At 40.0% G+C, this 24,417-nt stretch overlaps 2 protein-coding genes across 2 annotated transcripts; both read left to right on the top strand.

The window, feature by feature from the left end:
- Positions 1-890: 890 nt before the first annotated feature.
- Positions 891-19,818, top strand: LOC124854631 (the record flags this gene model as incomplete). The annotated part of the gene is made up of 20 exons (XM_047342664.1): positions 891-1,153; positions 1,683-1,760; positions 2,856-2,949; positions 5,243-5,390; positions 6,498-6,631; positions 7,017-7,081; positions 8,067-8,237; positions 8,371-8,564; positions 9,266-9,384; positions 9,681-9,781; positions 10,742-10,888; positions 11,892-12,058; positions 12,295-12,428; positions 13,118-13,248; positions 13,557-13,721; positions 14,492-14,697; positions 15,075-15,208; positions 15,673-15,787; positions 16,321-18,948; positions 19,791-19,818. Coding segments are annotated over exons 2-20 (4,947 nt in total), but the record flags the coding sequence as incomplete, so codon positions are not given.
- Positions 19,819-19,825: 7 nt separating this feature from the next.
- Positions 19,826-24,294, top strand: LOC124854630. Its single transcript, XM_047342663.1, has 7 exons — positions 19,826-19,901; positions 20,087-20,154; positions 20,437-21,122; positions 21,963-22,075; positions 22,262-22,329; positions 22,612-23,297; positions 24,141-24,294. Exons 2-7 carry the CDS (start codon positions 20,092-20,094, stop codon positions 24,292-24,294), a joined length of 1,770 nt encoding a protein of 589 aa, XP_047198619.1. The 5' UTR covers positions 19,826-19,901; positions 20,087-20,091.
- The last annotated feature ends 123 nt before the right edge of the window (positions 24,295-24,417 follow it).

The raw sequence follows: 24,417 nt of genomic DNA, 5'->3' as shown, positions 1-24,417 counted from the left end.
ATGTGCTTCTAGAGAGTTCAAGGCATTGTTTTGACTTCTCCCTCTGGAAGCACCACATGATATCAGCGTGACTTTCCCCCGTGGAGGCCTGCACCTCACCGACAACACCTCGTGGACTTGTGTAATTGATCGTGTTGCTCGGTGTCAACTCGTCCCCTCTTAATCCACGTTAGCGTAGAACAGTGATGAAGATGTTTCGTGACCTTATAGCCTGACTCCTACGCTACGGTGGCCCCGAAGTGCAAATCACAACGACCGATTACAGACGACAAAGACAAATCACAGCACACAAATTACAAAAAACAAGAAATTACAGAACACAATGGCATGCTCGCCACTGATTGGATGGATGCACTTTCCATATGTTTTGTGATTTGCTGTTGTGTTTTTTATTTGTATTTGTGTTTTCTTATTTGTCTTCGTGTCTTTTAATTTGCTTTTGTGTATTTCTTGCCATTGTGTTTTTTATTTGTATTTGTGTTTTCTTATTTGCCTTTGTGTCTTTTAATTTGCTTTTGTGTATTTCTTGTCATTGTGTGTTCCTATTTCACATTATATTTGCCTTATTTGACATTGTTTTTATTATTTGCTATTTTTCTTGTTTACCTTTGTGTTTTGTTGTTGTTTCTTATTTCACATTGTTATTTTATTTTGATTGTTTTTCCCCTTATGCCATCGTGTTTTGTGATTTGTTGTTGTTTTCCCCTTATTTCCCGTTCTGATTTACTTCTGTAATTATCAAGCACAGTTTGGTTATTATATAAACATGATTAAAATGGTTAAGTAAGTATGAATGATTTGGCACTTTCGTCCTCCAGCGACACTCCAGTTGCAGTCAGTACACGCCCTCCTCCACAGATGCGCACACACATACACACACGCACGCACGCACAGGCAGGTGGAGCAGTAGGAGGTTCAGGAGTCAGACAGGTGCAGGTTGTTTTCACGTTCAGCCGCAGCGTCACTGGTGAGAGATTTAAAACTTTTCTTTTTCCACTTGGACGGTGATTTTTTTTTCCTGATTTCCTCCAACAACCCACCGATGGAAAGTGCGTCCTGCTAGATCCGCCAAGCGACATGTCCTGCGCACGAAGACTGCGATCTACCGTCAGATAACAAAGCGTCCGGACAGAAACAGAGGAGAAGCAGCCAGGTGGGTCCTCTGCTCTGTTACGGAATCATTAGGTTGTTATTAAGAGTCATTACTGTGTCTCTCAGAAACTACTTTCATCCACGTGGACACTTGTACTTCACTAGAATTACTGTCGCTTTGACTTAATATGAAAGAATTAAAAAATCAGAATACTGCAGAAGTCCATTTCGTTGCTGTTCCTGAGCTTTCCCTCAAAAGTCCATCAAGACGTTTAAGGACCATGTCGTCTTAAAAATTAACGATCTTCAAATCTCAAGTGTTGCACATGCTGATACATACTTTATTATCCGTGGTAGTAATCGTATTAGTATTATTGTGTAGGGTGATAACATGTTTCCTTTTATTTATCATGAGGAGCTCTGTTAGTTTTGCTGTTTCAGGTTTTAATAACTGAAAGCTGAAACACCTACAGGACCAAAAACTAATTCACTTGTGTGGAGTCATTATAAAAGTTCAAAGAAAGAGTGTGTCAGTGGTCTCTTTATATTTATATTTATATTTATAAATGTATAATGTGTCTTGATTCCAGCCTCCTCCACTGATGGCTTTCCTCCAGCAGCTTCGGCTTCTTCTCTGGAAGAACGGTCTAACCGTGATCAGGCAGCCGGTGAGTGACTTTGACTTATATTACTTTTATATAAGGGCCGAGATTCGTACTTAAAGCGACACTATGTAATGTTTAATGAGCAACAGCGCCCTCTGCAGCCACACGTGGTAATTCATTCTGTTGGACTCTGTCCGAGTGATTAAGTGTTTTTTAAGTAGTGAAAAAACAAAGTCTATCCAATCTCTTGACCGGAGCTCTGCCTGCGTCGTCCCATTCACAACGCAACTGAATGGTGGATATTACCCATGATCCCCGGCTTCCTGAACCAGAAGAGGTGCTGCTGTGGCAAATAACACCAAACTCTGTTAAGAAAAGGCTTCCTCACTGAATATCAGAGATAAATTATGTTTTTTAATGACTTCTAAGACATTTATGCTAATCATTAGATATGTTTACTGAAATAGACCGAGCCTTCTGACTGTACTCTGCGCTCAATTCGTCCATACGTCCATACGCACGTCTTCTCAAAGCTTAATGATACGGATGAAAGAGAAGACAGGGAGCAGTACCACAGGAAATCATGGGGGGCAGTGTAGCCAACAGTTCAAGCGAGGGACCATAAGACACGAGGAAGAAATTTCAACAATGGCAGAACGTTTTAGGAGAAACTACAGGCATCGACAGGCACTGGGACAAACAGTCTTTCTTTCTTAAGAGTTACTATTATCACAACCTCCTCCACTGTCGCCATTTTTTCTGATATCACAACCTCTTGACGCTGCACTGCCCTCTAGTGGATTGCCTAACAACCATGCCAACGTAAAGGAAAGTATGCGGGCATTGACGGTTACATTGTTTGAAACGGAAGTACCACTTTTCTTACGTAAAGGCAGCATTAAAGAGCCTTTACTCTTGGACTTGCTGGGCCTGATTCTGGAAATTGAACCTGCGACAGTTATGCACTTGTCGCAGGAAATCGTACCTGTTCACAAGTTACATAATGCAAGAACAGACATTGAGGGAGAGGAGTGCAAATGAAATCATCACCATACCAGCGGAATACAGCACCTTTACTGCCTGATAATTCTATATTTCTAGAATGAACGAACACTTCATACACGCGGTATTAATGTTTTATGATATTTTGTGTCGTAGGTATGGTCCCTGACTCTCATCATCTGGCCCCTGATCATCTTCATCATCATTGCTGTGACCCGCAACCAGTTTCCTCCGATAGTAAGAGAAGCATGTAAGTGTGAAAGTCACGCATTGAAGGAAAAAAGTGCCTCGAAGCAGGTCACTCATTTTCTTAACGATGTGTGTTTTCTAATAGACGTTAATCCCAACACAATGGTGCCTCGACGTGTAGAGTGCCGTGTTTCTGTTCGCGGAACCACATGTTTGGAGACTTTGCAATTTCGCAATCAGCATACATAAAAGGAGTGCAACACAAACACCAAAGAGTCCTTCAGATCTGACCCTTTCCCACACCTTTGACTCTGGGATTGCCCTCTTGTGTTTGTTAAAAACTGTCAACGTTTATTCATCTGGAGGGAGTGAGGATAAAGGTGCTGAAGGAGGGAGTGTTAGATAGCAGGAAGGGTAAAGGCTTTGCGACCCGATAACTCATAAGAACATTCCTTCTGCCTCGTTCCTTTTCCAGTAACTCTTGTTCTTTAACAGTTAAAGTTGCGACATCAGCATTGATCCAAGAGAATGTGAGCCTCTTGTACATGGTCCCACTTGTCTTTATGTTTCAGTAGAGTGAAATGTTCAGTAAAATATAAGACATTCAAAGGACCATGTTTCAGTTTTTAACTAAAACCACTCACCCCACCACCCTTCTTTCTTTGTTCAGACTTTTTTGCTGGGTCACACAGGTAATTTAATAACCCCACTGTGGACTGTGGACTAAAAAAGAAACGGAAACAAAAGGAGCATCCAGCTTAGTGCTGTCTTTTAAATTGTTTGTTTCAGTGCACGTTTGAAAACAGGTACAGAGGTGAACCACACCTAAAAAAAAAACAGGCTACAAAACCTTTGTCAGTGTCTGATCAACCATGGACATGAATGGTGACACACAGTCTGGGATGATAGCGGTCGACCCCACGTTTTTCATACTAAATCATACAGTTATTATAGAAATGAAACTATTTCCCGTAATATGACTCCTGTTGTATGTGGAGGAAGAACTCAAACATTTTAATTAAGTAAAAGTACAAATAAATAGACAAAAATGCACCCCAAAAAGTATTTTTCTACTTGAGCAAAAGTAAGTATGTGCTTGCTTGTGTATCCTGTTCCCGTCTACGACATAGTTATGGCTGAGTCTCGGCGGTGGCGTCCTCCGAATCCATTTCAGGTGTTTCTTCAGGAGGCGGAGTCTAATGTTACCTGCCTGCTCTGATTGGATCAATGGACCAATTCCCCTCTCGTTCTTGATTACTTTTAGAAATATGAAAGAAAAAAAAAAGAAAACTTGTAAATCACCGTGTTTTTAAAATGCAGTGGAGTAGAAAGTACAGATATTTGCTGATATATATATAGTGGAGAAAAAGTGAAAAGTTTCGAAAAATAAATCTACTTAAGCCTATATCAAGTAAATATACTTTGTTACATCCTTCCACATTTATTGTTATTTACTATTGTTGGACAGTAGTAATGATCCTAAATAATGAAATGTAGTATTTACATTTTATGCCTCACATGTTTTCATTGTGAATGAATAATTACAGAGCTATGCATACAAACTTGTTTCCTTTATTGATCTTCTTATGTAAACTATACATTGATTCCACACACTTGGCTGTGTAGAGTTTAACTGACGTGATTCACTTTCCCTTGCCTGCCATGACTAAGCATTAGTGCTGTTTGCCAGGCCATTATTCTCGTTCAGAGAAATCTGTTGGTTGTGCCAAGATGTGAAGGCACTTTCCGACATAGTATTAACAGGAATGAGTGGCACAGAGGCACAGCACCATGCAGTCAGTCGAAGAACCTGATTTCGCCTTTTATGTCTATGAAATAGCTGAGATTGTTATCCGATGGTATGAGTCATCCACGGGGTTGTGACACCGTTTTAAAAAACTTCACTCTCACGAGAAAAATAATTGAAATATTTTATTGCATAAGCCTTGTAACCTCGAAAATGGCACACCATGAACGCAGTGGTTGTGATTGATTGCTGCACTGGAGAAAGAAATCCCCTATGGCCACATGATATGGAAATGTTGCCACTTGTTATTTCTTTGGTGTTATTTCTCTTTGTGTGTGTGTGTTTTTCAGATTTTCCTGTTTAGCCTTTTTGTAATATTATTATACAGTTTATGTAGTGTTAATAATATTGATCTACTACCTGCCTATAGTAAATAATATGATTTTTACTTGAATGTAGTATTTTGGGCTTGTTATCGAACCTAAACTCATTTAAAGTCCTTCTACTGCATTTTGTTTGCCACATTTACATAATGAAGCACATGTTCTCCTGGTATTTAGAAACTGTGGTGTTTTCAGGCGTCCCAACTCTGTCATGTCTCCTCCAGGTTACGTTGGACCCAGAAACCTGCCCAGCACAGGTTTCTTCCCTTTCCTGCAGACCCTCATGTGCAACACGGACAGCAACTGTCATGACAAGTCTCAACTGGCGGAGTCCGCTGCATCAAAGTCTACGAAAAGTGCAGGCAGATCAAGGTAACCCCTTTCGTCAAAAATATAAATTATTAGAAAAGTCTAACACAAAAAAAATAAAGTGATCCTCTTGAAAAATAATAATAATAATAATAATAATATACATCCACTATTATCTGTTTTTTATGCCTTATTTAAGTACATATATTTGAGTGAACTGCTTCATTATACTTCCATACCTCAAATGTACTCTATATATGTATCCAAGGTGTACAGGAGACCCTTGAATCACAAAGGAGGGACACACCTCAGCATAGCAACATCACATGAGTCAGCATGCACGTGGAAATATACCAACAACACACATTCCCCTGTGGAGGAGGGGACATCTCTTACATAATCACAAGCCCGTGACAGTTTCATGTTTTCATACACTTTCAGAAAGTTGAATACAAAATTAATCATGTCATCTAAAGTCTTGTCTGCTTTGTCAAAGTGTTGGTGTTAAAAAACAGCATTAGTTAGTGGAAGTGGTGCAGATTGTTCGTCTGTTCCTGAAACTGTCTGTGAAATTTTAATTGCTGAAGCAGGGAGGAATGTGGTTGATGGGCAGACCTGTTTGTCTGACATTAAACCTACTGATGAGTGATGGCATGGGCAAATCTACAGGACAGCTAATATTAGAACAAAAACCTTTGTTTGATTTTTAAGAGCAGAAGACCTTCTGCATATTTTAGAGTGCCTTTGCGCCACTCGCTTTTGTAACTTGACAGGTTTTATCATAGTGTTTTTCCACAGTACAAAATGTTCTGGGAGATAAATGTATAACTTTAACTGTAGTGGATTGGAAAATTCTATTATTTCTGCCCTTTTAACCAACAAATCATGAGTTTTGGCTACTAGCTCATGATCAAAGCCTTATGGGAGCAAATGCTAATGAAAAATAATTGTTCCAACATTGACATGCTATTCAAATTCAACTGTTCAGTACAGCCCAGTTGTAAGAAATAGCTACGGTAAAGAACCGACTGCCTTGGGAGACATGCAGCTTTTCAGAGAGGTCAGATCTTCTGTGTGAAGATTTTTTTAGATGAGTTTTGTTTTGTTTAAAATAAAATAACATGCATTCGGTAAAATGTCTTTACTTCATCATCTGACTCTGTATGACAGGTCATCACTGCTGCAAAATGGTTCTCCACTGGCAGGCCTGATGCAAGGGGATGGTTCTTTAGGGTTTAAGTTCCCCGAAATTGACAAATACAATGATCCTGCAGCACTGATCAATGTCTTCAAAAGCATTGTGGGTAAGTCGTCCCCCATCATACACCCTATTCTCTCTTTTTACAATGCCAAAAACATATTCTTCATATTTTCCCGTAAAGTTTCATCCCCCCTCTACTTGCAGACATGGACCCCCCCATAGAACTTAATTAAAGCAATATTTTGACCACCCGTTGCCTGTCTTTTTGCTAAGCTGGGCTAACACTCCATTTAGAGAGGGGTAGTAAAAAAATGTATCCAACTCTTCACAGCAAAGCAAGTAAACATACAATCTTTCCCCAAATGTTGAGCTATTACGTGAAAAAGTAAACTTGCGAACTCTTTTGCCCCTTTGATCCAAAAAATAGACTTTGTCCTACTCATGTTTGCATTATAATGTTAATATAATATTGTGTTCTTCTGTTTAAGGTCCAACCCACCAAGGAAGTCCTCAAAATGTCTCCTTCATCAACACCACTCTTGTGGGAGATAAGGTGGGTGATTATAATGGAGGAAACAAAAATGTAGAGTATAATGAAACAATCGTTTCCTTGGTGTCACAGTATTGAAACCTTGTTTTTTCTTTTATGTACAAGTTATTGATTACAACAGGCAAACCCCCATTCTTTGATAAAGATATTCAACATCTCGTCCTATATTCTAAATAAGGCCTAGGAATTGTCAGGCTTTGTTGATAGTAGGACAAATAAAAAGGAAACAAATGCAGGTTGATGTAGTAGAGGTGCTTTTAATAAAAAAATATCACAGGCAGAGCAGTGAGCAAGGAGGCAGATACAGACAACAGGTTACAAATAAACAGGAAAAGAAACAGACTATTCAAGAAGGGGCAAAGGAAAAAAAACGGGCTGCGGGGAAAATTTAAAGGAAGCTTTTGATGAATCTCCTGAAATCTCCTGAAGATGTGAAGAAGAATTCATGAATATTTAGGAAACGATGGGAAAGTGTTGAAAGAATGAACACATGGAAGATACGTACAGTGACGAACTCTGTAAGAGAATCACAGCTCCTAAGAAAGGATATTATCAATCGTCTTCTTTTAATTATCAATTACACATATAGGAAGTATTTCAGGTATTTCAGAGTATTTATAAAATAATATAAACTATATATTCAGCATAACTTCATTCATTGGACTGCTAGTTGAATATTTTACATTTGACATATTTGATAATGATATAAAAATTGTGCTTTACATCCAGATATTTTGTGTTGCATTTTGTGTGGTGTTAATAATGCTCCCCAGTTATTTGGTAGGTAATGCGTATGTGTAGAAATAATTGTTCCTTGTATAATGTTGATATTTGAAGTGTAAAATATTGTATTTCGAAGTTGCCAATGTCGTTTTTTGTTCAGAACATCTTAGGATATTTTATGAATGAATTATTTGTTCTTACTACCTTCACCTAATGGGCTCTTCAGTGTAATAACATGCGTCCATGTAAATCATGTCCTTTGCAGGAGAGCTTCAACAAAATGCTGGAGTCGGTGAGCGTCTTGAAGAGAGCCATCTGCACCATGATACTGCCCATGATAAACACAACCTCGCGCGACCCCCTCACCACCTCTGTGGTCACTTTCTGCAAGACCAACAACACTGTGTTAGAGGTGTCACTCTCAACCCTCAACCAGGTATGTGCGTGTGTGCGTGTTTGTGATCACAGACAAACGTCGCACAACCTCATTCCATGTTTTGTTGTGCCGTGACGCAAGCTGGTGCCGCCAGAATGATTTTGTTAACTCTGAGATGGCCACTGATTGTCAGGTGCTGTCGGAGCTGATGCAGAAGAAACCAGACGAGATGATGACGGTGGCTGGACTGGGGGTGATTGTGTTCGATCAGCTGCAGAATCAGACCTCGCTGTGGGAAAGTCTCCTCGTTCTCCCCCAGCTCTTCTCTAATGGTTCTGTCGACCAAGGGCTGCACAACACAGAGGTTCTACTCACCAACATACAGGGGTAATGCACCGTCAGTGATGGAGCAGTTTAGTTTTGTTTAGTTTTGTTTAGTTTAGTTTAATTCAGAAAAAAATGTGAACAAAAAGGCAAAATTATAATTTAATAAAACCTTCTGTGCCAGTGATGAAGTGTTGTTTACTGTGAGCTCAGCTCCTTAGAACAGTCTGTAAATTCTGTATTGAAATTTAATATTTCTTTCACAATTAATTTATTTGCAGTTTATACAATTAATTCCTCATTTAAATGCCTAATTGCGTGTTTTCCGAATGAGAATGGCTGATCTTCTTAGTGACATTCAAGCTGGTGACTACACGGGTCAAATTAAAAAGTCACGGTTTTAGGGCCCAATTGAAGAAAAAGTTATTTGCCATTTTTCGAGAATAAAGTTGTTATTGGAAAGAAAGTTTGAATATTATAAGAATAAAGATGCAATATTACAAGATTAATGTCGTAATTTAAAAATAAATAACATGTTCCGATATTCCCCCCTTGACGTGACACTTAGCCTAAAATTACGACTTTATTTTCATAATCTCCGATTTTTTTTTACAACCAACAACACCTGTGACTCACAGAAAGATTTAGAGCAGCAGGAGGGTAAAATGTGTGTGTTTGTGTAATTGTTAGTTCTGTCGGGTATTCGCTGCTTGTCCTGTCTTGTTTTGAGTGTTAAATGTTTTTTTCCCTTGTGGTGTCTCTAGTGCTCTGCATGTCATAAAGAAGAACTTCCCTGAAACCAGTGCCACACTTTCCAAGGTGAATCTAGTGATTGCTGGAGGCATCAACGTGATCCGCTACATACAAAACTGGCCTGGCAAAGGTAACACCATGAGCCTTAGTACTGCTTATACTCTATATGTCAACCGCAAAAGAGAGATTAACAGTGTTTTTTGTTACATTTTCAGAAATAAGATGCTAAATAAACCACTATTCACTGATTTCTTTAATGTATATTTTCTGTTGGATGTTGGATCACGAGTTCCTGCGGTTTTAGGGAAGCTCCAATGCAAACTCACCTTTGATATTAAGACTCCAGAGTAATGTTGGCAGTCAGGTTCAGTGCTAATACGCCATTATGTGTATTAACATCTGACCATGTTGTCTGATTCCGTTCAGTTGTGTCCATTTCCCTGGGAGACGTCGTCACTTTGCAGAATGACTCAATTAGTGAGATTGTGAAACGTGTTCTACAAGAGGTCAAGATACCACTGGACCAGGTACGTGTTGCCCAAAGTCATTATACTACATCCCCATGCAACTGGAGGAAGAAACATCACACTGGATAAGTAGCTTAAAGGGGACATATTAGGCTTTTTCTGTATTTCTTTCCTCTTGTGTTCTGCAAGGTTAAAAAGCCCAAGTCTGCCTTAAAGGAAGCCCCCCCACAGAAACCACTCCTGAAACTCCTCGTCAATTGTCCAGCTGATACTTCCACCTCATTGTGATGTAATGTGACATCGCAATGCATATTTTTTAATGCACACCTAGCAGCTAGTCTGGTCCCTAGTCCCTATCAAAGCCACGTACAGGGAGAACAGAGGCCGGCATTTCGTACACACACTGGAAGTGGTTGACCAATCACAACAAAGCGGGACATTTGACCAATTAGAGCACATTGGGCTTTACTGGGAGGGGGGGCCTTAAAGAGACAGGAGCTAAAAGCAAACATTTGTTTAACGAAAGTGACGTGTTTTCTGAACATTAGAGCACGTAAACCTTTTCAAGTAATAACACAAATATAATTAATGAACATGTTTAGAATATGTCTCCTTTAAGTATTTGATAATCAAAGGTTATTTTTAGATCAATTCAGATGAGTATAAGTTGATATTCATCTGAATTGATCGAAAGGTGCATTTTCTGTGGAATTGTGCAGTTTCACATTAGATATTACAAATAATATGAATATTTATTAATATAAAAAACAACAGCACCTCTGTTGCTGGGGTTGACAGACTGGTCTCATGTGACTCTACCTACTGGCACAGAAGTCTCTTGAGTTATAAAGTCAGATCTGAAACAATGAAAATGAATTTTCATTTGCAATTACAAGATAAAGGACGAGTTAGATGACAAGATCAAGACCCAGCTGTTACTTCTATCTGTGGTGATACCTGTTTCCCCTTCATTAAGTGTCTGTTCCATTATACATACTCTGTCTTTCCTCTCTGTCTCAGGCTATCGGCCTGACAATGGACAGGCGCATGGTGTCCTCCTACTTGTGCGACAACAGCAGTAACCCACTTTGGTTAACAGCAGCGTGCAGCACGGGCACTGTGAACATGCTTCTGCGTAGAATCAGCCCTGACAAGGTGGCAAAGCAGGTGGGCTACACTGACACGGATGTTATTAACATGAACAGAAAAGGTTATAGATGAGTCAGATATTTGCCTCGTGTGCACAACCTGTGCACTTTTCTGTTGTTTCCACTACTTTTTTTTTCTCAGTCCCTCACTCTTACCGTCTCTCGTGCTTGCTCGCTCGTGCTCTACTGCCCCGGCTCCTAATTTGCATCCTCAAGTGCCACCTTCACACGCAATTAAGATTTAGACTCCACCAGATAATGAGTCTGCAGCAACGAGAAAGCTGCTCTCCTTAGCAACAAGCAACTGCAACTCCCAGGTTGCACCTGGGTAGTACAAACCTCAGGGATACCCAATTAGCGGGGCCACCATGGTAGCCGTGTTTTGATGAGGTAATTCCCAATCAGAAGCTGTTCACTCACACTGTCATTACTCTGTGAGCTTACTCAAACAGGCAGCTGGACATCAATTAGTAATATGGTGCTGTGCATGTGTCATATTACTAATGCATGTCACCTACAGATCCGGCGCCATGTTGCATATGTGCTAATGACGTGTAGTGTTGCGACAGTGATTAACCAGTTTATCTCAGCTTTCTGCTTCCGTACCTGATGATTAAATATATACAGGATAATATTAAGGAGAAAGTCACAACAATAAACTTACAGCTCATAGCACAAAATGTTACTTAATTGGAAAATACACAATATTATAAAATAACAAACAGGTTGGTGTTGTTTTAAAGTAAGTTTTTGTTAATATGACAATAGCAAAAAGATTTGCCAAATTTTATATAAATTTACTCTATTGATTTATAATCTAATATATAATCTAATATAATTACATTTTATATAGTGTCCAAAAAGAATTGCAAATTGGTGACTGCTGAATTATTTTGGTTTTGTGGTAAAAATAGACACTTATTCTGTAGCAAACGAGAGAAAGAGACGGCATTTAATTCTGCATCTCTAAATGTTGTAATCTCTTCTCCTTGACCTGCTAATATCAACCTTCTCTTTCCCAGGTTCTCCTGGCCTGGAGTAAGCATGTTGCTCCACATGATGTGGCCTTCGTCAAAGGGCTGCTGCACAGTCTGATTGGTGGTTTATCCCCAGGAGGTCCGGGTGGTTCCAACACCTCGAGGAACCGCCGTAGCGTGGAGACACAGCCACAAAATATTGATGAGGAACTGTAAGTACAGTATCGTCTGGGGAAATATTGGCTCTAAAAGAGATGGGAAATCATTTGGAAAATATATTTCCCCAAATACATCCTTTAACATATGATGAAAAATGTATTTATCTTTATTTATTTTCAAATTCTTCCCACAAAACAGAGGTGATATAAGACATCTGTTTACAAATCAGTAAAACAGTTCTTCCATTGTAATAGGAACACTTTGTGCTCATTGCCTTATATTTCTGCAGGTTTTTGGGTGTCGGACAAGTGGTGTTGGAGCTTGTAAAACTTGTCCCTGAGCTGGACATGGTTGTCCAGAGCTTCCTGAGAACTGGCTTTCAGTCCCTGATGACAGCAACACTGGCCCTCGACACTGTGGAGGGTAAGACTGCATAACACCCTGCTTACAGCCGGCTGTCTCCTGTGCGAGAGATCATTGAAACGTCTCATTTTAGTGAGTTAAACATGTGTCTTCAGCACCGTTAAGTACAAAAGAGATTTATTATTCAGGCACTCACAAGTATAGACAAAGTTGTAGGTCAGGGTAGAATAGATTTGGATAGAAAATCTGTGCTAAAAGACACAACAACTGAACACAAACACTTGATCTCAGCCCTTACAATCAAAGTGAAGGAGCAGATACTGTAGATAGACACAACGCCAACACACAGCCATTATTGTTAACACCACCTGTTCTGGGTTACCTAGATCTTAATAGAACAGTTCACACCCTTTCTCAGGGGACGGCATGAAAAAAAGAAAATGTTGAAGCAAAGAGGCACTAGAGGAGTTACCCCATAGGAAATGGATACACACACACACAGACACAAACACAAAGCAAAATTCCAACACTTCATAAAGAGCTACCTCTTGGGATGTATTGTACAACAGAATTGTTACTCATGTGGGTCACTGAACATTTGTGTTGAAAATGTAGCTTTGTGTTAAAGCCTAAACCAAAAAGTAAATTTTATCACTGAATATTATATATATATTATATTGTATATAAGTCAGTTGACCTGCTTTTGTCTCTGCTCGACATTTGTTGTTAACACTCTCATTGCTTTGCAGAAATGATGGACAATGTCCTGAAAGATGCCAATCAATTCAAAGTGACTTGGACAACATTGCTGACAAACCAGTCACAGTCAAGCGTTTGGATCGGTCGTGTCCTGGGCAGTGTGACGGAAGTAGTTATGAAGGTATGAAACGATTGATCCCCTACAGCGACAGTTGTTCTATTTTCACAACCATGATCTTATATTTTGTGGTTTCAGGCATTTGATTTCACAATTCTCAGAAAGTGGTGTGTAAATGTTAACAAGGAACATTTCAAAACAAGACCTTGTTTTTTCAAGGACATGTTCAGACTCACATACCTTTTAATTTTAAAAAGTACAATGTATTAAAAGTACTTCAGCAAATGACATCTTTGAGGCTTTTGATGATGATAAGAAAAACAATAAAAGCAGGAAACACTCATTAACTGATGGTTTTTTTCTTTTACTAGACTCTGGCATCGGATAATTTAACATGTGCGGACGTCCTGGGTCCCTTGGAGTTCCTCTTAGACACTGAGACCATAACGATTGACGTGTGGAGAGCAATGATCTGCCAGAACAGCTCTGTTCTACAGCTGTATCTGCTGAAGGACTGGCAGCCTTTGATTCAGAAGGTAAATGTTATTAAACCCATTTAAAGAATTTCACTCCAAAAGGATTTCTACCAGTTTCGATCAGAAAATGCCTGAAATCCCTTTATTGTGTGAAAAATATGATAAATTATTGGAGCCCAACTGATTTTGAGGCAGAGACTGATCCCATGCCGGTATACATAGAGGCTGATATTCATTAAAAAAATATTAATGGTTCCTCTGGTTTTATTATCAAACCCTTATGTCAAAGAAATGTAAATCAGCCCTGATATTTTATAGTGCAACCACATACGCTATTATAAATAACTATAAATAAAAGAAAACACAAATACAACCAAATATATTGAATTCGACATAAATGCTTCTTTTCTGCATCTGTAAATTAAAAGTTTTCATATCAGTACGTATTGGGAAACATAAACACAGATACTGATGTGTCCGTGAATGGCTCATTTGTGCAGATTTTTATTGGCCAACCAATAAATCAATCAAGCTCTAGATTCTAAAGATTCTAAATTCATACAAAAAAAAAACATTTGAATAACAATCTGTAGAGAGTTGCTCTATGTTGGGCCACTGTCATTCAAAGCTGATCACACCAAACTCACACAATCCGGATGAAGCAAGTCAGTTACTTTTTTCATTTTCTTCATGAACAATAATAAAATATCTTAGTTTAATTTGACTGTTCTTTTTTATGATCTAACTTGTACTTATTAGTACACAAAGATAGGAAGTCGAGTTCTTGTTATTCAACAAACGTAACCCGGGTGTTGTGATGTTTCCCGCAGGCGCAAGATGTTTACGACGCCATCACGAGCCGAACAGAAGACAACGTAACGCTTCCCATGATTCTCTCCGAGTGGCACAAGTTGAACAACAAGAGCATGAAGTTTGGAGAGTTGCTGAACAGACTCGCTGTAGAGCTGGGTGGAGCACACTGGATGAACTGGATACCAGACAACACTCAGAATTTCACTCAGGCTCTACAACAAAGGTCTTGAATGGAAAGAGTTGATTATATATATTTGTGCAGGGTTCATTCCAAAGTGGTGATTTGCTTTTGATATGACCAAATGATTATTTATAGGTTGTTACACCTTTTTAAAGACTTCAAATGAAATGTCTTCAGCTTAAAATATTTAAGGTTCAGTCTCACCAACTTATATCCAGTGAAGAACTTTGATTTAAGTTTGATAAGGCTTTGAAAATCTCATATTTCTGTGAGTTTAGTAGAGAGGAAAAAAAATAGTTGAATAGAAGATTCAACTCTCCACCATGATATGTTTTAGATAATGTGCACAGTGTCTCATTTCATGCCGCTGGTTGTTGTGTCACTGTCTCAACTGTGTTGTGCTTTTGCTTTGCTTGTAGTGTTTTCTTCTTCATGGTGAATTTGGGAGAAAAGTTTGAGAAGAGTCAACTGTGGCCCGAAGTAAAGAACTACTTCCACATGCTTTACTGGGTCTTGTACTACAACCCGGGTGTCACACTTCCGCCTGCAAACTGTGAGTCTCTTTCCCTTCTCTTCCCTTATTGTGCCATGCTATTTTGATTATATTGATTAATATTCATTTTATAATCAATACTAAATACATTATGTTCAAAATCATATGTCATATATAATTATGACATTTCCTGGAGATAAAGAACATATAGAAAGATAAACACAAATTTTACGCACATTTTATGATATTGTCAGTGAACCGTGACCAACAAAATATATGGTGAAAGTAAGTTTTATCAATACTTTTTTTCTTTGTTAAGTCCTTTGTACAATAATTAATAGAAACTGTTAGAGTGAAGCTCGATGAAAAGTGTGTTGGCTGAATGTGTGGATGAAGTAACCTCAAGCGATGCAACGTTAAAACAACTTAACCCATAAATGAGGATTGGTCTATTTAACCTCACAAATACAAGACAATACAACATAATCCAAGTATGTGTGTAATGTGTTCACCTTCCCTTTTAGGCTCCGTCAACATCTTAACCTTAGCCATTCATTGCGATACTGGTTTGAACTGGTCACGGTTTGTTCAAGGACTGACGGAGGCTCTGATGTCATCAGATCTAGACGTCCTGGTGAGGTAAGTGACAAAGCTTGTTCGTTTTAATGAATGATGACTTCATGAATGTGGAGACGATGCATACTTTAAAGTTGAATTTCCTTGATGGGATGTTCTTGTCGAGAGTTCGATGAGTAGTTGGACTTTCTTTATGAGGGGGGAACTGCTACTATGGCTTTGTCCACTTGTTTAAAAAAAATAAGAAAAACGTAGCAGCTAGAAACTTAGCTACGGTGGAATATTCTGGCTGTAACCTCACTTTATGCTAAGCTAAGCTAGCTGGGACCAGCTCGAAATGATTGGACAGTGCCATCAATACTTTCATCCAGCTCTCTGCAAGAAAGGCAACATTCGTAGTCCCCCAAATGTCAAACTACTCCTTGGATTAAATGATTAACTGTTATTAATGTTTTGTAATACAATCTAACATGCTAGCGTCTTCGCACAAATTGCAGATTTCGGCTGGTTTAGGGATCAATACACCAGAAGTTGTTTTTGTTGACAATTTTCTAAGATCTTACATCTTCTTTTCCTCTCTTCTCCTTTCTCTGTAGATCTCTCAAAGGGACTTTGCATCTTTTGCAGCACATGTATGGCGACCTCTATAAATATCTGGCAACATCATCACTGAAAAAAGAGATCAAAGGTGGAGATGCCCTCTCCGACTACCTGGTTAACCTGATGATAAACCTGGACACGTTTTTACGGGTTGCCTCCACCCTTCCCAACAGCAGCATCTCTAACCCGAATGTTCTGCTTCCCCAACTAAATATCCTGCTAAGGTCCACAGGTCTTGCGCCAATTCTGCCTCTGTTACTCAGTAACGGCCCCCCTAATATTTCCGCAGTTATTGATGTTGCCTCAAAGGTTGGCAGGCTCAACCAGCACATTTTTACCTTCAATGAGACGGACCCAACAATGCCTGAGCTTGAGGGGCTGATAACTAAGTTCCTTTCATTGCAAGGGGACCTCACCCTGTCGCTCACTCACATCATGGGAAACAGTCTGCTTACCTATTCTGACTATTTCGATCCTGACGTTGTGGCCCGACTCAGAAAAGCCATCAAGCCTTTCACCAACCAAACCTCATCAGGTATTGTAGAGACCATCCTTAGTGCCATGGAGGTACTGAAGACAGTGATTGATTCTCCGAATGGCGATCCAACTAATATCATTCTTGGGTACCTACGCCAGCTTCAGGAATTGGTGATGTCTATATACAGGCTGCGAAAAATCGAGCATATCTTCTTACCGAGTAGGCAGGTGAGCGCAGCGCAAATCACTGACCTCCACGTGGTTTCCAAAGACTTTCTCAACCTCCTCACCCCAGAGAGTCTTCAGAACCTGACTCAGGCCGGACCAGATGCTGCCCAGAACATTGTCATCCAGAAATTTGTGGCATTCTTACCACCAGCGGTCCAACAAGAAGCTAAACGCTTTCTCCAGGATTTCAAAGCTCTGCAGTATTACATTATCAAATGTGGAGCAGGCCAGGACTGTTTGGCTGGAATCTCAGAAATCCTCAACTTCCTGGATCAGATATTCGACCTGATGCTCTCAGCCGACGGTACTGTCACCATTAAACTGGCTGCCACAAATGCTTCTCTGGTAGCACAGGAATATGAGGAACTTACATCCTTTGTCTTCTCACTCCTCCTTGGCCTAAATGATTCTGCCAGTGTGAAAACAGTCAAACAGACTCTTCATTTAATCAGATTGCTCGTGGCTACACCCAACATTTCTGTGTCGGATGTCCAGAATGCTCTGAGACAGTCAAACCTAACCCTCAAGGAGCTGAATAGCTTTGCTGCACTAGCTGGAGCTGCTGACATAAACCGCCTGTTGTTTAGTATAATGGAGATCATCAATACTCGCCAGTGCTTTGAACCAGAGCAGGACCTGATGGTGACAACCCAGTGTGTTACCGGGTTGGTCAAGGGTCTCAGCGATTTCCTGACACGCGTACCTGGTCTACGCAATCAGACGGCCATCCTCTCCCTTATCCCGTTAATTGTCAATTCAACTTTCAGAGACATCATGCAAGCTAACTTCAGTTACAATCCAAACGTGGTTCTCCAACACACCTTGAACAGGACTCTGGCCAATATCAAGTTGAGCCTCCAGGCAAATCACCTGAACTCTCCAGAGATCATGAATGAAATCCAAGTGGTGGAGCGGCTGATACAACTGATTGCCAATATGGAACCATACAACAATTTAAACACTACCTTGATGATGGATCCCATGTATGCCCAGAAAGTCTATTTGGAGATTATAGACTGGTACTTGAAAAAGTTGGGAAATATCACCAGCAACAGCACGGTGTCAGAGATTCTCCAGCCCTTATTCGTCATCACACAAATGCAAGTTACATTACAGCTGGCACAGACAGACTTTTCTCTGTCTGTCGCTAAACAGATTGAGAACCTGATAAAAACCCTCCAGTTCCCAATAGATGGCGCAGGGTTGAATAAAATTGGCCAGACAACTGTCGAGATTCTCAAGGGCCTATTTGACATCATAAAGTTCAACCTAGAGGCTCAGAATAACATGATGGGTCCAGAGGAGTATTTCAATTCAACCGCTTTAAATGCTATCGCGGCTCAAATTAAGCTTTACCTAAACGTCACACAGGAGTGGATGAAACAACCCAATGTCCCGTTGATCTTCACGAGTATGCTTCAATGGGGGAATTCTTCCATCAACATATCTACCCCTGTGACAGACATTCAGCACCTGCTGCAGACAACGTCTGTATTCCTCAATGAGAGTGAAGTCATCTATCTTTCTGCAATTCTCAATATCATGCGCTCCCTCGAGAAAGCGCTAATGGTGGCTGAGCGACCAGGGGGCCTTCAAAGTGATCCCCTCGTAGCCGCCATCGTGGAAGGAGTCAAAACCACTATGGCGCTCCTGATTGGAGCCACAGGCCCCCTGCCGCACTCTGTACAGCAGGACATCCTGGATATTGTGCAGGATTCATTGAAGCTCATTGTCCTGCCAGACAAGAACTTTGACTCATCACGAAACATCTCCCTCCTCATCCTCAAGAGAGCTCAGAGGGTCGTCCAAACGATAATACCGGAAATGTATGCCGTATACATAATTCCTGGAATCAAAGTGGCAACAACATTCTTTGAGAGCGCCTCGGGAGATAGTGGACCAGACATCTGGAATCACATGTGAGTGAAATATTTTTTCTTTGGACCAAATGATAAATAACAAATGTGGATAGAATTAGATGAACAATATATTCATTAATGACATAAAATAATTGAATACGCTTTTAAATGACTTTAAATAAGATATTCAGTGTTTGTGCAGTAGGAGTATTTTAATGGTTTGAAATGATTAACTAATTGAAATAGTGCTCAAGAATGAAAATCTCTAATTGCCAGTTTGCCACTGAAGGTTAATGAGTTTGGTTGCATTGTAGTCCCATTGTGTATAATGTTGCAATTAATAAAAATTCAGTGTGTGGGGACAGCTTGGACACCGCATATCTCCACCAAAGCTAATGCCCTATCACCGTGTTTTAGAAAGAGAGAGAAAAAGATTCTGGATCTGCCAGTTAAATCAGATTTGCTCTGGGTCATAATTGCGTAATCCTGGTATCTAACATACAAACAAACAGACAAACAAACACAGATGAAATCCTGCAGAGTTATCTGTATATATATGAAACTAATCTTGCCTTAACTGGACATTTTAGAAATTAACAATTTTTCTTAAAAAAAAAACAAAATGCTATAAAGAAGTCGTACTGTCTTAACATCCACTTATAATGAACATTTATTATATTTATGTCAAATCTCAGGAAAACGGTCCCAGTCGTTAACTACAATAAAAGCCACCAGGCCTCCGCATTCCAGTGATCTTAATTAACAAGCCCTCTGAAATCAAACAGAAACGTGGAACGCATGCTGGAGCACCGTCTGCAACCCTCTAATAAAATTTTATGAGACATGATCTTTTTATGAGACACGTTCAGATGTTGCAATATGTACTTGCTTTGTTTCTCAAGGATTTTGAGTGAGCTGAAGACGATCGAGACTGCTGCCGCCGAACAGCACAGCTCGGGCCTACATCTCTGTGGTCATTAACATCGCCCGCTCCATCCTGGAGTCAGGCCAAGGCAAGTCCCTTCTCAGTGTCACTTTAGCTGGACGTGTTGAATCCTGATCCTCGGATGAAGTGCACTTCTTTATTCAGGCCTAAGAGATGTCAAAGTATTAAAGTGCTCATGTGGAGGATTGTGGTTCATATGATTGACTATGAAGTTGAAGTCCTCTCTGTGAGTAATATTTGTTGTGATTTCAGGTAACATGAGTCTCTGGGCACGTTTTGAGAGGGCATCACTACAAGATGTTCCTATGCTCATTGGCCAGGTAAGGCTTTAAACAAGTGTATGAAAAGTTTTATCCATAGATATATATATATATAAAAATGGAGCCAAAGTATATGAATGCTGCAATCTTGCGCATTCGGAGCCACATTCGGTAATGTGGCGATCGGGAATGGCGAGTCAGTGTCAGTTGTCAATCCTGATATTTCATCCAGTTTTTATAGCTTCGAATAATTATTTAAACCCAAACTTACTGTAAAAATTTACACTTGAACATAGATTACTGTGATAAGAACTATCTAAATTGACAGAAACTGTCTTTCAGATTCTCAAGGGCCTATGTGACATCATAGAGTTCAACCTAGAGGCTCAGAAGAACATGATGGGTCCAGAGGAGTATTTCAATTCAACCGCTTTAAATGCTATCGCGGCTCAAATTAAGCTTTACCTAAACGTCACACAGGAGTGGATGAAACAACCCAATGTCCCGTTGATCTTCACGAGTATGCTTCAATGGGGGAATTCTTCCATCAACATATCTACCCCTGTGACAGACATTCAGCACCTGCTGCAGACAACGTCTGTATTCCTCAATGAGAGTGAAGTCATCTATCTTTCTGCAATTCTCAATATCATGCGCTCCCTCGAGAAAGCGCTAATGGTGGCTGAGCGACCAGGGGGCCTTCAAAGTGATCCCCTCGTAGCCGCCATCGTGGAAGGAGTCAAAACCACTATGGCGCTCCTGATTGGAGCCACAGGCCCCCTGCCGCACTCTGTACAGCAGGACATCCTGGATATTGTGCAGGATTCATTGAAGCTCATTGTCCTGCCAGACAAGAACTTTGACTCATCACGAAACATCTCCCTCCTCATCCTCAAGAGAGCTCAGAGGGTCGTCCAAACGATAATACCGGAAATGTATGCCGTATACATAATTCCTGGAATCAAAGTGGCAACAACATTCTTTGAGAGCGCCTCGGGAGATAGTGGACCAGACATCTGGAATCACATGTAGTGAAATATTTTTCTTTGGACCAAATGATAAATAACAAATGTGGATAGAATTAGATGAACAATATATTCATTAATGACATAAAATAATTGAATACGCTTTTAAATGACTTTAAATAAGATATTCAGTGTTTGTGCAGTAGGAGTATTTTAATGGTTTGAAATGATTAACTAATTGAAATAGTGCTCAAGAATGAAAATCTCTAATTGCCAGTTTGCCACTGAAGGTTAATGAGTTTGGTTGCATTGTAGTCCCATTGTGTATAATGTTGCAATTAATAAAAATTCAGTGTGTGGGGACAGCTTGGACACCGCATATCTCCACCAAAGCTAATGCCCTATCACCGTGTTTTAGAAAGAGAGAGAAAAAGATTCTGGATCTGCCAGTTAAATCAGATTTGCTCTGGGTCATAATTGCGTAATCCTGGTATCTAACATACAAACAAACAGACAAACAAACACAGATGAAATCCTGCAGAGTTATCTGTATATATATGAAACTAATCTTGCCTTAACTGGACATTTTAGAAATTAACTCTTTTTCTTAAAAAAAAAACAAAATGCTATAAAGAAGTCGTACTGTCTTAACATCCACTTATAATGAACATTTATTATATTTATGTCAAATCTCAGGAAAACGGTCCCAGTCGTTAACTACAATAAAAGCCACCAGGCCTCCGCATTCCAGTGATCTTAATTAACAAGCCCTCTGAAATCAAACAGAAACGTGGAACGCATGCTGGAGCACCGTCTGCAACCCTCTAATAAAATTTTATGAGACATGATCTTTTTATGAGACACGTTCAGATGTTGAAATATGTACTTGCTTTGTTTCTCAAGGATTTTGAGTGAGCTGAAGACGATCGAGAGCCTTCTGCCGCCGAACAGCACAGCTCGGGCCTACATCTCTGTGGTCATTAACATCGCCCGCTCCATCCTGGAGTCAGGCCAAGGCAAGTCCACTTCTCAGTGTCACTTTAGCTGGACGTGTTGAATCCTGATCCTCGGATGAAGTGCACTTCTTTATTCAGGCCTACGAGATGTCAAAGTATTAAAGTGCTCATGTGGAGGATTGTGGTTCATATGATTGACTATGAAGTTGAAGTCCTCTCTGTGAGTAATATTTGTTGTGATTTCAGGTAACATGAGTCTCTGGGCACGTTTTGAGAGGGCATCACTACAAGATGTTCCTATGCTCATTGGCCAGGTAAGGCTTTAAACAAGTGTATGAAAAGTTTTATCCATAGATATATATATATATAAAAATGGAGCCAAAGTATATGAACGCTGCAATCTTGCGCATTCGGAGCCACATTCGGTAATGTGGCGATCGGGAATGGCGAGTCAGTGTCAGTTGTCAATCCTGATATTTCATCCAGTTTTTATAGCTTCGAATAATTATTTAAACCCAAACTTACTGTAAAAATTTACACTTGAACATAGATTACTGTGATAAGAACTATCTAAATTGACAGAAACTGTCTTTCAGATTCTCAAGGGCCTATGTGACATCATAGAGTTCAACCTAGAGGCTCAGAAGAACATGATGGGTCCAGAGGAGTATTTCAATTCAACCGCTTTAAATGCTATCGCGGCTCAAATTAAGCTTTACCTAAACGTCACACAGGAGTGGATGAAACAACCCAATGTCCCGTTGATCTTCACGAGTATGCTTCAATGGGGGAATTCTTCCATCAACATATCTACCCCTGTGACAGACATTCAGCACCTGCTGCAGACAACGTCTGTATTCCTCAATGAGAGTGAAGTCATCTATCTTTCTGCAATTCTCAATATCATGCGCTCCCTCGAGAAAGCGCTAATGGTGGCTGAGCGACCAGGGGGCCTTCAAAGTGATCCCCTCGTAGCCGCCATCGTGGAAGGAGTCAAAACCACTATGGCGCTCCTGATTGGAGCCACAGGCCCCCTGCCGCACTCTGTACAGCAGGACATCCTGGATATTGTGCAGGATTCATTGAAGCTCATTGTCCTGCCAGACAAGAACTTTGACTCATCACGAAACATCTCCCTCCTCATCCTCAAGAGAGCTCAGAGGGTCGTCCAAACGATAATACCGGAAATGTATGCCGTATACATAATTCCTGGAATCAAAGTGGCAACAACATTCTTTGAGAGCGCCTCGGGAGATAGTGGACCAGACATCTGGAATCACATGTGAGTGAAATATTTTTTCTTTGGACCAAATGATAAATAACAAATGTGGATAGAATTAGATGAACAATATATTCATTAATTACATAAAATAATTGAATACACTTTTAAATGACTTGAAATAAGATATTCAGTGTTTGTGCAGTAGGAGTATTTTAATGGTTTGAAATGATTAACTAATTGAAATAGTGCTCAAGAATGAAAATCTCTAATTGCCAGTTTGCCACTGAAGGTTAATGAGTTTTGTTGCATTGTAGTCCCATTGTGTATAATGTTGTAATTAATAACGAATTCAGTGTGTGGGGACAGCTTGGACACCGCATATCTCCACCAAAGCTAATGCCCTATCGCCGTGTTTTAGAAAGAGAGAGAAAAGGATTCTGGATCTGCCAGTTAAATCAGATTTGCTCTGGGTCATAATCGCGTAATCCTGGTATCTAACATACAAACAAACAGACAAACAAACACAGATGAAATCCTGCAGAGTTATCTGTATATATATGAAACTAATCTTGCTTGAACTGGAACATTTTAGAAATTAACTCTTTTTCTTAAAAAAAAAACAAATGCTATAAAGAAGTCGTACTGTCTTAACATCCACTTATAATGAACATTTATTATATTTATGTCAAATCTCAGGAAAACGGTCCCAGTCGTTAACTACAATAAAAGCCACCAGGCCTCCGCATTCCAGTGATCTTAATTAACAAGCCCTCTGAAATCAAACAGAAACGTGGAACGCATGCTGGAGCACCGTCTGCAACCCTCTAATAAAATTTTATGAGACATGATCTTTTTATGAGACACGTTCAGATGTTGAAATATGTACTTGCTTTGTTTCTCAAGGATTTTGAGTGAGCTGAAGACGATCGAGAGCCTTCTGCCGCCGAACAGCACAGCTCGGGCCTACATCTCTGTGGTCATTAACATCGCCCGCTCCATCCTGGAGTCAGGCCAAGGCAAGTCCACTTCTCAGTGTCACTTTAGCTGGACGTGTTGAATCCTGATCCTCGGATGAAGTGCACTTTGTTATTCAAGCTTAAACGATGCCTATCAAAGTATCACAGTGCTCACGTGGAGGATTGTGGTTCATATGATTGACTATGAAGTTGAAGTCCTCTCT

This window comes from Hippoglossus stenolepis, chromosome 13 (genome assembly GCF_022539355.2).
Source record: "Hippoglossus stenolepis isolate QCI-W04-F060 chromosome 13, HSTE1.2, whole genome shotgun sequence".
Lineage (NCBI taxonomy): Eukaryota > Metazoa > Chordata > Actinopteri > Pleuronectiformes > Pleuronectidae > Hippoglossus > Hippoglossus stenolepis.
This window is presented reverse-complemented; position numbering and strand designations above follow the sequence as displayed.